Below are 13,432 nucleotides of genomic sequence, written 5' to 3'. Positions count from 1 at the left end.
CATTTTCTCACAAGGAGGCTCTGTTCAGCTTGGGGTGTTTTTCCTGGGGCAGACAGTGATTTTTGTAGCACCTCTGCAGAAGAGAGAAAAAACCGGGGATCTTTGTGCTAAAATCCCACCGTGCCTCTCTAAAACCCGTAGCTATTACAGCTGTAACTGTTATAAACGACTGGATGCATTTGCATAATGCAGTTGTCGCTGAATTAAAATGATTTAAAATTTCCACCAGAGGAGCTATCCCCTTCCCCCACCCCTCCCCTCCCACCTCTCCCTTCCCCATGACATCCCTGCCTGTTCTGGGGATGGGTATGCCTCCACCCAGGAGTCCAACTGGAACCCATTTTATAAGCCCCTCTGTGCCGATGCAGACATTCATCTTTATTTATCTTGTAGTGCTCATAGATTCTGACAAATGGATACTTTTAATAAACAGGAAAAGGAATGTAGAAAAATTGTGAAGATGATGCCAACTGTCAGATTAGGGAGGTGTAAGGGTGAAAAGGTGAAGTGAGAGTCTGAGTTCCTTGAGTAACTTTGTAAATGGACAGAGACTATAAATTCTCGCCACTACCCCCCTCTCTTTAGAACCTTGTGCTGTCTTCCCCACGTTTCCAGAGGGGCCTGGTGAAACGGAAGTAGGTGTTAATGTACCGCCAGGGGAATCACCCTTTCTCATGAGTTGACAAAGTAGCATTTGATTGAGGCAGGTTCATTAAAACTCATTTAGATGAATTTTTTCTGTGTGGTCACGGATATAGAGGGTCAGTGAGCCTAAGGACTCAGGGCTTCCTATTTATATTGACAGAGGATGGCAAGGCAGTCAGGGACCTCTCCCAGCAGCCAAGGGAAAAGAGAATAGAAGTGGTTTTATTCATCCTTTAGTCTACACTGAGATTCCTGCTTCTTCTGTCTGCTTTCCTTCATCCCTTGTAAATAAAACGTCCAAGGTGTTGTTTCCTAATTCAACATGTTTGCCTTGGAAAGATTTCTTCGGCACAATACCCAATGCATAACCAAAAAACAAATTGATAAATGGGACTTCACTGGTATTAAAAACTTCTGCTCTTCTAAAATTTGGCCTTTGAAATGAAGACATATTCCCTTTCCCTATGCCAGTAGAGAGTCTAATTTGATAGGGGTAGGGTGGAAAATGTATCCATTTAGAATAATTCTGGGGACTTTCTGGCAATGACACATCCCAGTCCAGTTTCCATGATTAAGTCATAACCACAAGGACAACAATGAGTATTTTTGATAAGTCAAAAATTAGTTTGATTTATCAAACTAATATTTTATTTTCCTCCCAGGGACTCTCTTCTATTCTCTTTGCTTTACCCCTGCTGCTGCTGCTGCTAAGTCGCTTCAGTCCTGTCTGACTCTGTGCGACCCCATAGACAGCAGCCCACCAGGCTCCCCCGTCCCTGGGATTCTCCAGGCAAGAACACTAGAGTGGGTTGCCATTTCCTTCTCCAATGCATGAAAGTGAAAAGTGAAAGCAAAGTCGCTCAGTTGTGTCTGACTCCTAGTGACACCATGGACTGCAGCCCACCAGGCTCCTCCGTCCATGGGATTTTCCAGGCAAGAGTACTGGAGTGGGTTGCCATTGCCTTCTCCGGCTTTACCCCTAGCCTTAGTAAAATATCAAAGATTTACTTTGGATTCCCTCTTCACTCCCACAAAAGAAAAAGTGAAAGTGAAAGTCACTCAGTCATGTCTGAGTCTTTGCGACCCTACAAATACCTTTAGAAAGAAGGAACTTCAGACCTTGAGTCCATTGCCAGGGATTAAGAAACTAAAGAACCATCTTTATTTCCTAAGATCCTCAGAAAGAAAATGAAAGCGAAATGAAAGTGTGTCCCCACTTCTCCAAACTTAAAATCATTTTGATTTCTTTGCTTACAAAGGGGACTGGGGTGCACAAATGTTCCAGTCTTGAACTAAAATTGCTGCTAAAATGAAACCACTTACTGACCCTTTCCTGTGATGTTGTTGCTGCTGCTGAGGTTGGCATCTTAAAGAAGCAAATAGACTGAGTATATTGATAGATAGGAAAAGGGAAAAGACAGGCTATAGCCCCTGACCCGAGTGAGGTGGGGGAAAAGCTAAGATTGTACATGCTTGAGCTTTAAGATGAGTTCCAGGTAATGAAGTATTCAGCATAGCTACTGCTCCTGGAAACTTGGGTTTCTCTAAATAGGTTAAAAAAAAAAAAAAAAAACCTTTCTCTGTTCATTGATTCCTTTAGCATTGCACAATTGTCTGTTCTGGGGGCAAAATTAATTAATTATCCTAAAGATTTTTTTTTTCCTTTAAATGGGTCATTTATCTTCTTCTCCATTTGCTTGAGAGAGCAAATACTCATCACATGCCCCTGGCTTCTGGAGGCCACTTTAGTTAAAGACCTTGTCAACAAGCCACCCAAAGGGTTAACCTTCCAGATGGAATTTAAACCTACTCGTCCTTTTAATATTTCATTCCTAGCTCCCCACAGCTGAGGCATAAGCTTGGCTTGTTTTAATTAAATTAGATCGCACAAGACAGGTGTCTTGGCAGGAAAATTGTGCACAGCCCATTTTTATCTCATTAACTGCAGTGCTCATCAAGGGTTTTGTGTTTTTCTTTCTGGAAACTCTAGGTAAACCAGTAATGATCATAACAGAGTACATGGAGAATGGCTCCTTGGATGCATTCCTCAGGGTATGTAACTACTTTATATTAAACCCAAGAATGTTGGTATTTCGAAAACTCTAACACACTCTGAATGTGTGCTCTGTTTGGTTGTACACAGACCTTTTTTAATGGGGCAGAGGAAGAAGAGGAGAAATAGAGAATGATGTGATTTTTAAAGGCTCTTTAACAGTCCATGTTCAAGGAGGGTAGCATTTGATTTATTTTTGTATTGTGGGGTTGTTGGAGCCATAGATTCATTACAGTTGGATAATTTCCATCTATCACAGGAAGCAAACCCAGCTCCTTGCTCATACTCTACTCATGAATTAGTGACTTTGGTCCAAAAGGCCCGGAAATCGTATTGAATTTCACTGCACACCGGATACAGATATCAAAAAAGATCCAAGTAATAAATGCTTCCTGAAAATTAATTAGGCTTAATGTTAATGAGATTGTACCTCATTCCTTTCCTCTGCAGAAGAATGATGGCAGATTTACGGTCATTCAGCTGGTGGGCATGCTTCGTGGCATTGGGTCTGGGATGAAGTATTTATCTGATATGAGCTATGTCCATCGAGACCTGGCTGCACGGAATATTCTGGTCAATAGCAACTTGGTCTGCAAAGTATCTGATTTTGGCATGTCCCGAGTGCTAGAGGACGATCCAGAAGCAGCATATACCACCAGGGTAAGAAGGGTTTGTGACCTCTGAGCTTTGACTCTAATGAAACTGTTCCTCTCACTTGATGATTAAGCTCTTTTTGATATTTATAAGTTACTTCATCCTTCAGAGCCTCTTCATCGCCATGCATCTGTTTTAAAACCGTGTTTCCAAGAGAAATTTTGAAATACGCTCTAGATGTATGATCACAATTTAGAGCGTCACATTATTGTATTTTTTCACACTTAATCTACTTTGCTTCCTTCCTTTCTTCCAGTTAGTTTGTTTTAGATTTTATACATGGTTCCTTTTCATTATTTAAAAAAAAAATCTTATTTTAAACAAGACAGAACAGTGTTTCTAGTCAGCTGCCTACCGAATCTGAGAATGTATATACAAGATTTATAAAACATTTACGCTACACAAGGTTTCCCAGTATCTAATGGCCTGCATTTTACTACTAGTAGATAAGCCGGGATTAAGGCATGGTGAAGAGTTATCAGCATACAGTTAATGGCTTTGCTATCTTAGCTGGACAATCTGAATATAAGATACTAATGGAATAAACACAGAATCATAAAAGTTATTGGCCATTAGGGCTGACACTGTTAAAATCAACATGAAGCAGACCAGCCATTTTCCTCCTTTAATGCTAACCATTTTGCATCTGTAATAGTAAGCATTAGGGATTTTTTTGGTATAGTTTGGTGGGTGTGTGTGTGTGTGTGTGTGTGTGCATGTTTTCTGGTAGTGTTCCATTTCTATGGCTGTAGTTTTGATTCTTACACATACCTTCTCCAAAATTCTAAGTCCATTCATTCAGCAAAGAATATGCTTTTATCAATGCTAAAGACTTTTTATTTCCCCCAGTAGTTGGAGAAGGGAAAGCAGAAAGAAGCTTCTCGAATAATACATTTATATAGCCAAAATATTTAAGGAAGGCAGCACAAGTGTCTCACTGCATGGAACAAGCATAAATGTAATAACAGTGTAAAGTATAGTGAATCAATGAAATTTATGGTACAGTTTATTGCCCTCTTTAGTAGCCCTAATGAAGCAAAGAAGACTTTTAAATGATGTCCTTTTGAACAGTTTAAGGGTCTGAATTAAAGTTGAATTAATTTCCCCAGATGGAACCCTAAGAAATTTGAAACTCCATTAAAAATACCTTGCACATAAGCATAATCAACAAGAGACATTTGAGACCTTTAAACTTTTGGGGGGTAATGTTCAATTGCTTTACCATTTTTGCAGGTGTCTTTTTAGAAAATTAAATAATCAAAATCCCGCCCTCCCTCCATTAAAAGCAGTAATGGCTCTAGCATCTGGTACTATTTGACTTCCTCTAAGAGCCTGTTCAACATATTATCTTCTAGCCAAGTTAGGCATGTTTCTTGTGTTCTGTCAGAGTTGGATGACAGTGGAATATATAGAAATATTCATATTTAACTTCCTTAGTTCATGATTTCTGAAGCAGTACTAAGTATTGGTTTTGTGCTGCTGGGTAAGAGAATCCAACAAGAAGTCAAAATTAGTCTCAGCTGCACGTTCGTTGGTATACACCACAGATAGTGTGTATTTTGTAAAACTTGAAATATCCTTTCTATTACAGTATTGCCTTAAGCAGAGCCCAGATAATATCTAAAAAAACAATTAAGGAGATTAGTTGTTTACTTCCCCATAACTTAAGAAAACATATGAGAACTGTCTCAACCTGGAACATTTTCGTTAGAATAAACAAGTATCTTGTGATTGTTTGGAAAACTACCTCAGGAATGCTGTTGTCCTGCTTGGCACACAGTAATAACATTCAGAAACTGTAACATTCAGAAACTAAAAGGGCACATCAACGTACTTGGGGAATAATCTAGAGCTTGGATGTTCACAGGGTGGCAAGATTCCTATCCGGTGGACTGCACCAGAAGCAATTGCCTATCGTAAATTCACATCTGCAAGTGATGTATGGAGCTACGGGATCGTTATGTGGGAAGTGATGTCCTATGGAGAGAGACCTTACTGGGACATGTCCAATCAAGATGTGAGTCTTTATGTTCTGAAAGATATGTTTTTTGAGATGCAGGAAGTTTCATGTTAATGGGCTTCCTTGGTGGCTCAGAGGGTAAAGTGTCTGCCTGCAATGCAGGAGACCTGGGTTCGATCCCTGGGTCAGGAAGATCCCCTGGAGAAGGAAATGGCAACCCATTCCAGTACTCTTGCCTGGAAAATCCCATGGACAGAGAAGCCTGGTAGACTACAGTCCATGGGATCACAAAGAGTCAGACACGACTGAACGACTTCACTTTCACTTTCATGTTACCATATGATGGAGTAAGTGTTGAGTGTGAACTGATACATTAAATTTCAGGGTCCTAATACAAACGTGTCTAGTAATCTGCTGCTGCTGCTGCTAAGTCGCTTCAGTCGTGTCCGACTCTGTGTGACCCCATAGACGGCAGTCCACCAGGCTCCCCTGTCCCTGGGATTCTCCAGGCAAGAACACTGGAGTGGGTTGCCATTTCCTTCTCCAATGCATGAAAGTGAAAAGTGAAAATGAAGTTGCTCAGTCATGTCCGACTCTTCGCGACCCCATGGACTGCAGCCTACCAGGTTCCTCTGCCCATGGGATTTTCCAGGCAAGGGTTCTAGAGTGGGGTGACATTGCCTTCTCCGTCTAGTAATCTAGCTAAAACTTATGGTCATTGATTTCAAGGATCAAAACTTCAAAGCCTAAATAGTATAGTATGGGAGATAGATTGATAAGACAGATAGATGCATAGCTCAACTGATTAGTGATATGGAACAGTATTTTTAGTTGGTTAGCTTTCAAGTTCATACTGAAACAAAATTAAACTTTGAGTGTTAAGAAAATGCAGGGATATATGAAAAACACATTTCACATGCAGTGAAATTGACATGAAAGTTTTATTGGAAGAAAACCAGTGAATATTTTAAAGCTGGCAAAATTGTAATTAGAGCTTGCCCCTTGAGGACTCTAAAATAAAGCTTCACTAAATGACCCTTTGTAAATTATGCACATCCCTTTAAATGTACCATCTGGACTACTTCGTATGGGAGTATCCACAGTGCCTGCAATTTTAGAAAAGCATTCAATAATGACACTAATAAGATTCCAGAGTAATAGAATTTAATTACAAACATCTCCAGTGAGAAAGAAAAAAAAAACAACAAAAAAAACCTAGACCAGGGGGGTCTTCTTAGGACACTTACTAGCTATTTCTAGGAAAGTATTAGTTCTAAAAGGGTTGGAAATCAGAACAAAATAAAATGGTCATTTTTAAAACTTTCCTAATATTTTTGGGTGAAGTGAAATATTAGCAGCTAGTGTGTTTACGAATGGGTGATACTCAATGCATCAATAAAAACTATTTAAGAAAAAGTTTTTTTTTTTTCTCTGAAGTGGAATGTTACCTGACCATTTGCCTTGTCTTGAAACAACAGGATGTTGCAAAACCTTGACAATTAAGTGAAAAACCAGGTGTACTCAAGAAATGGGATGCTGGTTGCTTAATCAGTAGAAGAATGTTGAGAGCAATACAGAAGCTACTGTGCTCTATGTCCAGTGGGGCAAAAAGAATTCTCTGACAAGATTAAGAGGAATGGTAGTTTTGACACTGTAGTACCTATAAATTATAAAGGAAGGTTCATAACAAATAGGAAGAAAGACAACAGCTAGCATAACTGATAGATAATTACAGGCTGGAGACAGACTCAGTTCAGTTCAGTTCAGTCACTCAGTCGTGTCTGACTCGTTGAGACCCCGTGGACTGCAGCACGCCAGGCTTCCCTGTCCATCACCACCTGCCAGAGCCTGCTCAAACTCATGTCCATCAAGTCGGTGATACCATCTGACCATCTCGTCCTCTGTCATGCCCTTCTCCTCCTGCCTTCAATCTTTCTCAGCATCAGGGTCTTTTCCAGTGAGTCAGTTCTTTGCATCAGGTAGCCAAAGTATTGGAGCTTCAGCTTCAGCATCAGTCCTTCCAAGGAATATTCAGGACTGATTTCCTTTAGGATTGAATGATTTGATCTCCTTGCAGTCCAAGGGACTCTGAAGAGTCTTCTCCAACACCACAGTTCAAAAGCATCAGTTCATGGGCTCTCAGCTTTCTTTATAGTCCCACTCTCACAGAGACAGACTACAAAAGTGAGCAGTGTGTAATCTACTGTTTGATGTGATTATGAAGACACCTTCAACTACCTTTCTTGTAGTAACATTTGGTTTTGAGTAAGAGACATGCAGAGAAACAAAGGCCAACAGCCTAGAAGAAGGAGTTTGCTGTTGTTTAGCCACTAAGTTGTGTCTGACTGTTTTGCAACCCCATGGATCGTAGCCCACCAGGCTCCTCTGTCTATGGGATGTCCCAGGCAAGAATACTAGAGTAGGTTGCAATTTCCTTCTCAAGGGGATCTTCCCAACCCAGGGTACTAACCTGCATCTCCTGCATTGGCAGGTGGATTCTTTGCTACTGAGCCACCAGAGAAGCCCTCAAAGAAGGAATAGTGTCTGTATTATTTAATTATTGTATAGTTTAAGCTTGTGTTTATTTCAGTTGAGAGCAGCAGCCAAGTGCTCATAAAAGCAGAATATCTAAAGATGTCATTTTTCCCACCCTAAATAAATATTTTCAGACTTAGTTTTGACAGTTTCTATATTATATTAAGATGGCATCACTGACTCGATGGACGTGAGTCTCAGTGAACTCCAGGAGTTGGTGATGGACAGGGAGGCCTAGCATGCTGTGATTCATGGGCTCGCAAAGAGTCGGACACGACTGAGTGACTGATCTGATCTGATATTATATTAAAACAATTTCATTGTTTTAAACTTTTAGTTGTCTGCCTTTATCCATGTAAAAGCATCTGAAGCCAATACACCCCCACAAATATTATTGATCTATTATTCACATGCATTTCTCTCTGTGTTGGAGTCTGTGTAGAACAGCAATCAATAGGAAATGTAACTGGAGAATTACTTTCATGGGAGAATTCATTTGGCATATGGTGAATGGAGTCAAAGTAACTGTTAAAAATATGTTAAATTTATCAAGTTTTTCATCAAGTTTGTTTTAATCGTCTCTCTCCCTCCAGCCCCCAGCCCCAAACACTTAGCAGTAAACTGAGAAAATATGCTTTGTTCACCCACAAGCCATCTTCCAAGCTGGCAGTGGAAAGGGAGCTAGTGAAAGAATACTAAGCAGTCTGAGGGTTTATAACAAATTTTGTTCACCTGGCGTCAGCCGAGTGTTGCTCACATTCCCATCAATTCAATGTAAAATGTTTTCATCAAGTCTTGAGTCAACACCATGCACCTGGAAAGATAAAAGAAAGTCAAAGGATCAAACTGACCTAATATCCTTGCCAGAAATAAATAGAAGCATGCTCAGTAAATTAGCATATAGAAGTCTGCTTTAGAAGGAGTAAATTAAGATGAATACGGTAGGAGGTTGGCAAAAATACATGGGAGAAAAGGATTCAGAGAGCTTAATAAATCACAAGATAATTGTTACACGAAAACAGTATCCTGCTTAAAAAGAACCACAGAATACTGCTGTATAGAAACTGGACCCAACTGAATTGATTATTTTCTGTTGAAGGCTGATCACTGAGCAGTAATAGATGCACCACAGGGGAACTCCGTCATGGTCATTGAGGTGGCTGAAGCCAGTGGTGGTTTCACTAGGAACTATCATTTTTTGGGAGGGCGGGGGTGTGAGGAGGGTGGGAGGACTGATTTAAAAACAAACAAAACTTTTAAACATCCTCAAACAAAAGTACCTCCGGAATCATATAGGATACTCATAAACAAAGCTTATGAGTAGCCAAGAAATTAAGAAGTAATTCCCCTCTTTAACTTGGGCAGGAGGCTTGCCATACTATTACTGGGATTCACACCCTGAAGAACAGGGGTTTAGAGAAAAGTCAATGAGAAAAATATTGTAATATCTGTGAAGACAATTAGAAAAGTCAGAATTAGAAGAAAACCTATGGAATGACTTGTCTTATTTGGCAGGAGGACCACTCTGGATGGCAGTTGTCACCTACCATTATAACTGCCTTCCTTAGATGTGTCAGGGTCCCCTTGAAATATAAATCCCCCAAAGAAGGTTTTTTAAATTATTATTTTTATGTTTTTTAATCTGGCTATTAGTACCTTTAGCAGGATCAGCTGAGACCAAGAAAGAGACACAGAATCGACAAATTATGTATTTTGGTCTTCCAAAAGTAAAAATGGTGGGGCATCTGGAGGGGTTGAAGAATGTGCTAATTCAGAGAAATAGTGTCTTCTGAACTGGAAGACAGGCTCTGGTATTGACCCATCAGCTGTCTGAGCAAGAGGACACAGACTTGGGACTTCCCTCGTGGTCCAGTGGTTAAGATATGCTTCAAGGGGTGTGGGTTCCATCCCCAGTCAGGGAACTAAGATTCTGCATCTCATGCAGTGTGGCCAAAAGAAATAAAAGAAGACACAGGCTTAAAGTGGCACAAAAGGACTCTCATTTTGGAGGCATCCTAAGGAATGTCTTTAAAGCCCTTACCTAAGCTAGAATCTCTTTTGCTAAGAGCGATTAGCTGATAGAAGAACAGAGAAGGTCATTGCCCTTGGGTCTCTGGGGGCCAGGCCAACACCATGTGGTTGGTCTGATTGGGTTCTAACCACCTTGGAACCCTGAGGCATCTTCACTTTGGAGTTCCTGATGGGCATTGTCTGCCATTTGAGAACCCCTCATAGCAACGGCTGGCTTCCCTGCCCTGCTGCCAACAATGCTCAGGTCCAGCTCCGGCTTCTGTGAAAGAATTGGAGCCGTTCCCATGCTCAAGCTTGCTGGCAGCTTAATGGACAGGGAACTTGCTGAGCAGGAGGGTAAACCTCTAACAACAGATTGCCTGGCAAACTAACATACCATTCTGTGGGTTTTTTTTTTTTTTGCTAGGTGATTAAAGCCATCGAGGAAGGCTATCGGCTGCCCCCTCCAATGGACTGTCCCATCGCGCTCCACCAGCTGATGCTAGACTGCTGGCAGAAGGAGAGGAGCGACAGGCCGAAATTTGGGCAGATTGTCAACATGTTGGACAAACTCATCCGCAATCCCAACAGCTTGAAGAGGACAGGGACCGAGAGCTCCAGGTTAGCCCTGCTTCTTAATAGTGATGTGTGAAAGAATACCTCAGCGGTGGCATGCAAGGGTTACTCACTTTAATTGCTGGCTTTTAGTCAGAGGCCACATCACAGGTCTGCAACCTGGGTGGCTTCTTCCTCCTTGAGTGGAGTATTTCAAGTAGTTTTCTGTTCGCCGTTTTGAAGAGCCTTGTACTTGTCAGGCCTCAAAAAAGTCAGAAAAACAAATGTTTTTAAAAAAACAACAAAGGAAAAGCACAGTGCTTATTTTGTGGGGCTGGAACTGAAAACGTAGAGGGAGGAAATGTACTTTTGGAAGATAGGCTACTAGATGCTACATTTTGAAAGGGGAAGAAACATAGGAACAAAAAATAAGGATTCCAAAACAGCTCTGAGTTAATAAAATGTGAATTGAGGCAAGAGATTCACCGGTTTTGGTTCTTAAAGTTGCTCTGAGTCTTTCAAGAGGAGAAGGAAACAGGATCAAGTTACAAACATGCAGATGAATATTTGAGAAAAGTTTTTAAAATTAGAATGATTGGCCCACCCATAAAATAGTTACTTCATTGGTAGGGGCTTCCCTGGTGACTCATAGGTGAAGAATCCACCTGCAACGCAGGAGCCACACAAGATGAAAGTTCGATCCCTGCGTCAGGAAGACCCCCTAGAGGAAGGCATGGCAACCCACTCCATTATTCTTGCCCGGAGATTCTCACGGACAGAGGAGCCCGGCAGACTACAGGCCATAGGGTGGCAAAGAGTCAGACATGATTAAAGCGACTTAACACACATATATGCACTTCATTGGAAAGAGCAAAAAAGAAGCATTTCAGTCCAGAGAAAAGATAAAGATACTGCAAGTGACCTAAAATAAAATCTCCCATCATTTCTGGCCTATTTTTGGTTCTTCTCTTCCCCAAGAGGAGGAAAGTAGATGGCGCTAAGACCTCTTTTCCAGGTGTAGCTAGCTTCTTCTGTTCCAAAGTAAACCTCCCCCAACTTTTAGATCTCCAGCTCCCGATCCCATGCGTTTTGTCTGAAGGTCCAAGTCCAGTTCTTTGGTACTTGAGGCTTCTCCTGGTAGCATGCTAACTCTGTATAGTGCTTTGCACCAAAAGGTAGAACAAACTGAGTTACTGGATACACTTTTCTCACTTCTGAATTTTTCTCATTGATAGTACATACAGAGCTTTGATACTTCTTACTGCTTGCTGATAATGGGATGTAGTACAGCGTGGTATGTGATTCAGCACAAAATTAGGCAAACGTCACAGCGTTCCACAAAGAGCACAAAGGCTTCCAGAATAAGCTTGAGAATGACCCTTAGAATTAATTAATACTGAGTAAGCATATTTTCATTCTAAGGTCACTTTAACCTTGTCAGGTACGTAGTGCCTCCACGTTGCTCTTCTACTGCTCTTGGTTAAAGTTAGAAGTAAATGCAAACTATTTTTTTTTTGTCCATTAACAAACATTCCTGGTAAACATTCAACACTAATATCTCAAACTCTATGTGGCCATATTTGTTACTGGTTCAAAATTGGGGAAAGAATGAAATCTTGATTATTCTTACCATAAAAATCTGTAGAATATTACCTGGAAAATTTTATTTAATTAATATAGTGGACAAAAAGAAAGGTCATAAACAAGCTATTATTTGGATAGAACTGATTGATAAAACAAGTTTTGTTAATATACTTATATAAAATAGAAGTTATGCAAATCAAAACAACTTAGGTAAAAATTAAAATGAAAAATGGATTGGATTAATTCTACTATGTAGAAAGTTAGGCCATTAAATAGGCTTGATTTTTTTTTTTTTATAAGAAAAGGATTTTTTTGGTTGAAAATTCAGGATGATAATATAATTCTGATTTAGATGTTCATGTTCAAGGAACATAGTCACAGGATGAAAATCAGATCAAAATGTTAAGAGCAACCGCATTCTGTAATTTCTATAGAAAGGAAGTTTAAGAAAATAGAATTTAATAAGTAGCAAGGTTGCTATGCAGGAAATTATAGTGAAGTTGTATAAAATACCCTATTAATGTTTATCCTATGGTTATTAAGTAGTTTGATGATCAAGATATAATTCACTTAATAAATATTTTCCATGGATAGGTTATTTATTGTTTATCAATCTCGTGAAGGAGGACAGATCACTTACCTTGAACTCTACTTGCTCTTGATGGTGATCTAATGTGAAACACCTGGCCCGAGAAATGCGTCAACTAATAAATAAGTTAATAAGAAGCGCTTAGAATTTGTTGAAATGATTCTTTAGGAGCCCCAGCAAAGGAAGACGAGAAGCGCATTCCACAATCCAAACAGTGATCAAAGTGGCCATTCTTCCTGCCAGTCTTGGCACACGTGCTGGTCAGGCTGGGTTGATTAAAGAGGGGATTAACTCCCTGCTGTCCCGTTTGTTTGAATGAACTGAGCCTGCCTGCAAACCTGGCTGGAAACATGCCGGACTTGAACTCTCAGTGTTCTCTCTGCTTCCATCAAGTCTGGCAGGTTGCAAGCTCTCAGTTTTCCTTACTTATCCTTCACTAAGGTTTCCATAGCTGCTGAACTAAAGTCTGTGATATTCTGTCTTGGCAGGGACTGTCTTTCTGTAAAGACTGAACCAGTTTCAGCAACAAGGGCCGCCCCCACCCCCCACCCCCTCAACGTTTGCCCCAGGCTAGGTTGTTAAAAGACCTGCTCTGATCCTTAATGCGTTAAGAGGTCCACATAAAACAAATGCAGGAAATGAAGTTAAAAACAAGTAGGGTGATTGAGACATGCTTTTGCAGCTTTATGAAATTAGGGTTGAAAAATAACATGATGATGTTTGTTGCTGGTGATTCTATCTAAAGTCCTTTCTTGGTACTTTGGTTCCCCTCCCCTGTCTTGGACCATCTGACTTCTGAGTCATGCTATCTCACTGATAATTCTTGTCTGTCTATACTTTCTCGTTC

At 40.4% G+C, this 13,432-nt stretch overlaps 1 protein-coding gene and 1 long non-coding RNA gene across 3 annotated transcripts in view; one reads left to right on the top strand and one right to left on the bottom strand.

The window, feature by feature from the left end:
- The window catches only part of EPHA4 (EPH receptor A4), a 161,942-nt gene that overhangs the window by 138,490 nt on the left and 10,020 nt on the right, over window positions 1-13,432 (top strand). For both annotated transcript variants that reach the window (XM_027514515.1, XM_027514522.1), the window contains exons 12-15: window positions 2,636-2,697; window positions 3,149-3,358; window positions 5,220-5,369; window positions 10,285-10,478. In XM_027514515.1, the coding sequence (XP_027370316.1) occupies window positions 2,636-2,697; window positions 3,149-3,358; window positions 5,220-5,369; window positions 10,285-10,478 (616 nt within the window). The remainder of the gene's footprint in view (window positions 1-2,635; window positions 2,698-3,148; window positions 3,359-5,219; window positions 5,370-10,284; window positions 10,479-13,432) is intronic.
- Window positions 8,268-13,427, bottom strand: LOC113875866. The gene is made up of 3 exons (XR_003506349.1): window positions 12,637-13,427; window positions 10,547-10,674; window positions 8,268-8,661 (listed from the first exon to the last, which is right to left on the bottom strand). It is a non-coding gene; the product is annotated as an uncharacterized LOC113875866 (long non-coding RNA).

Source organism: Bos indicus x Bos taurus, chromosome 2 (assembly GCF_003369695.1).
Source record: "Bos indicus x Bos taurus breed Angus x Brahman F1 hybrid chromosome 2, Bos_hybrid_MaternalHap_v2.0, whole genome shotgun sequence".
NCBI lineage: Eukaryota > Metazoa > Chordata > Mammalia > Artiodactyla > Bovidae > Bos > Bos indicus x Bos taurus.
This window is presented reverse-complemented; position numbering and strand designations above follow the sequence as displayed.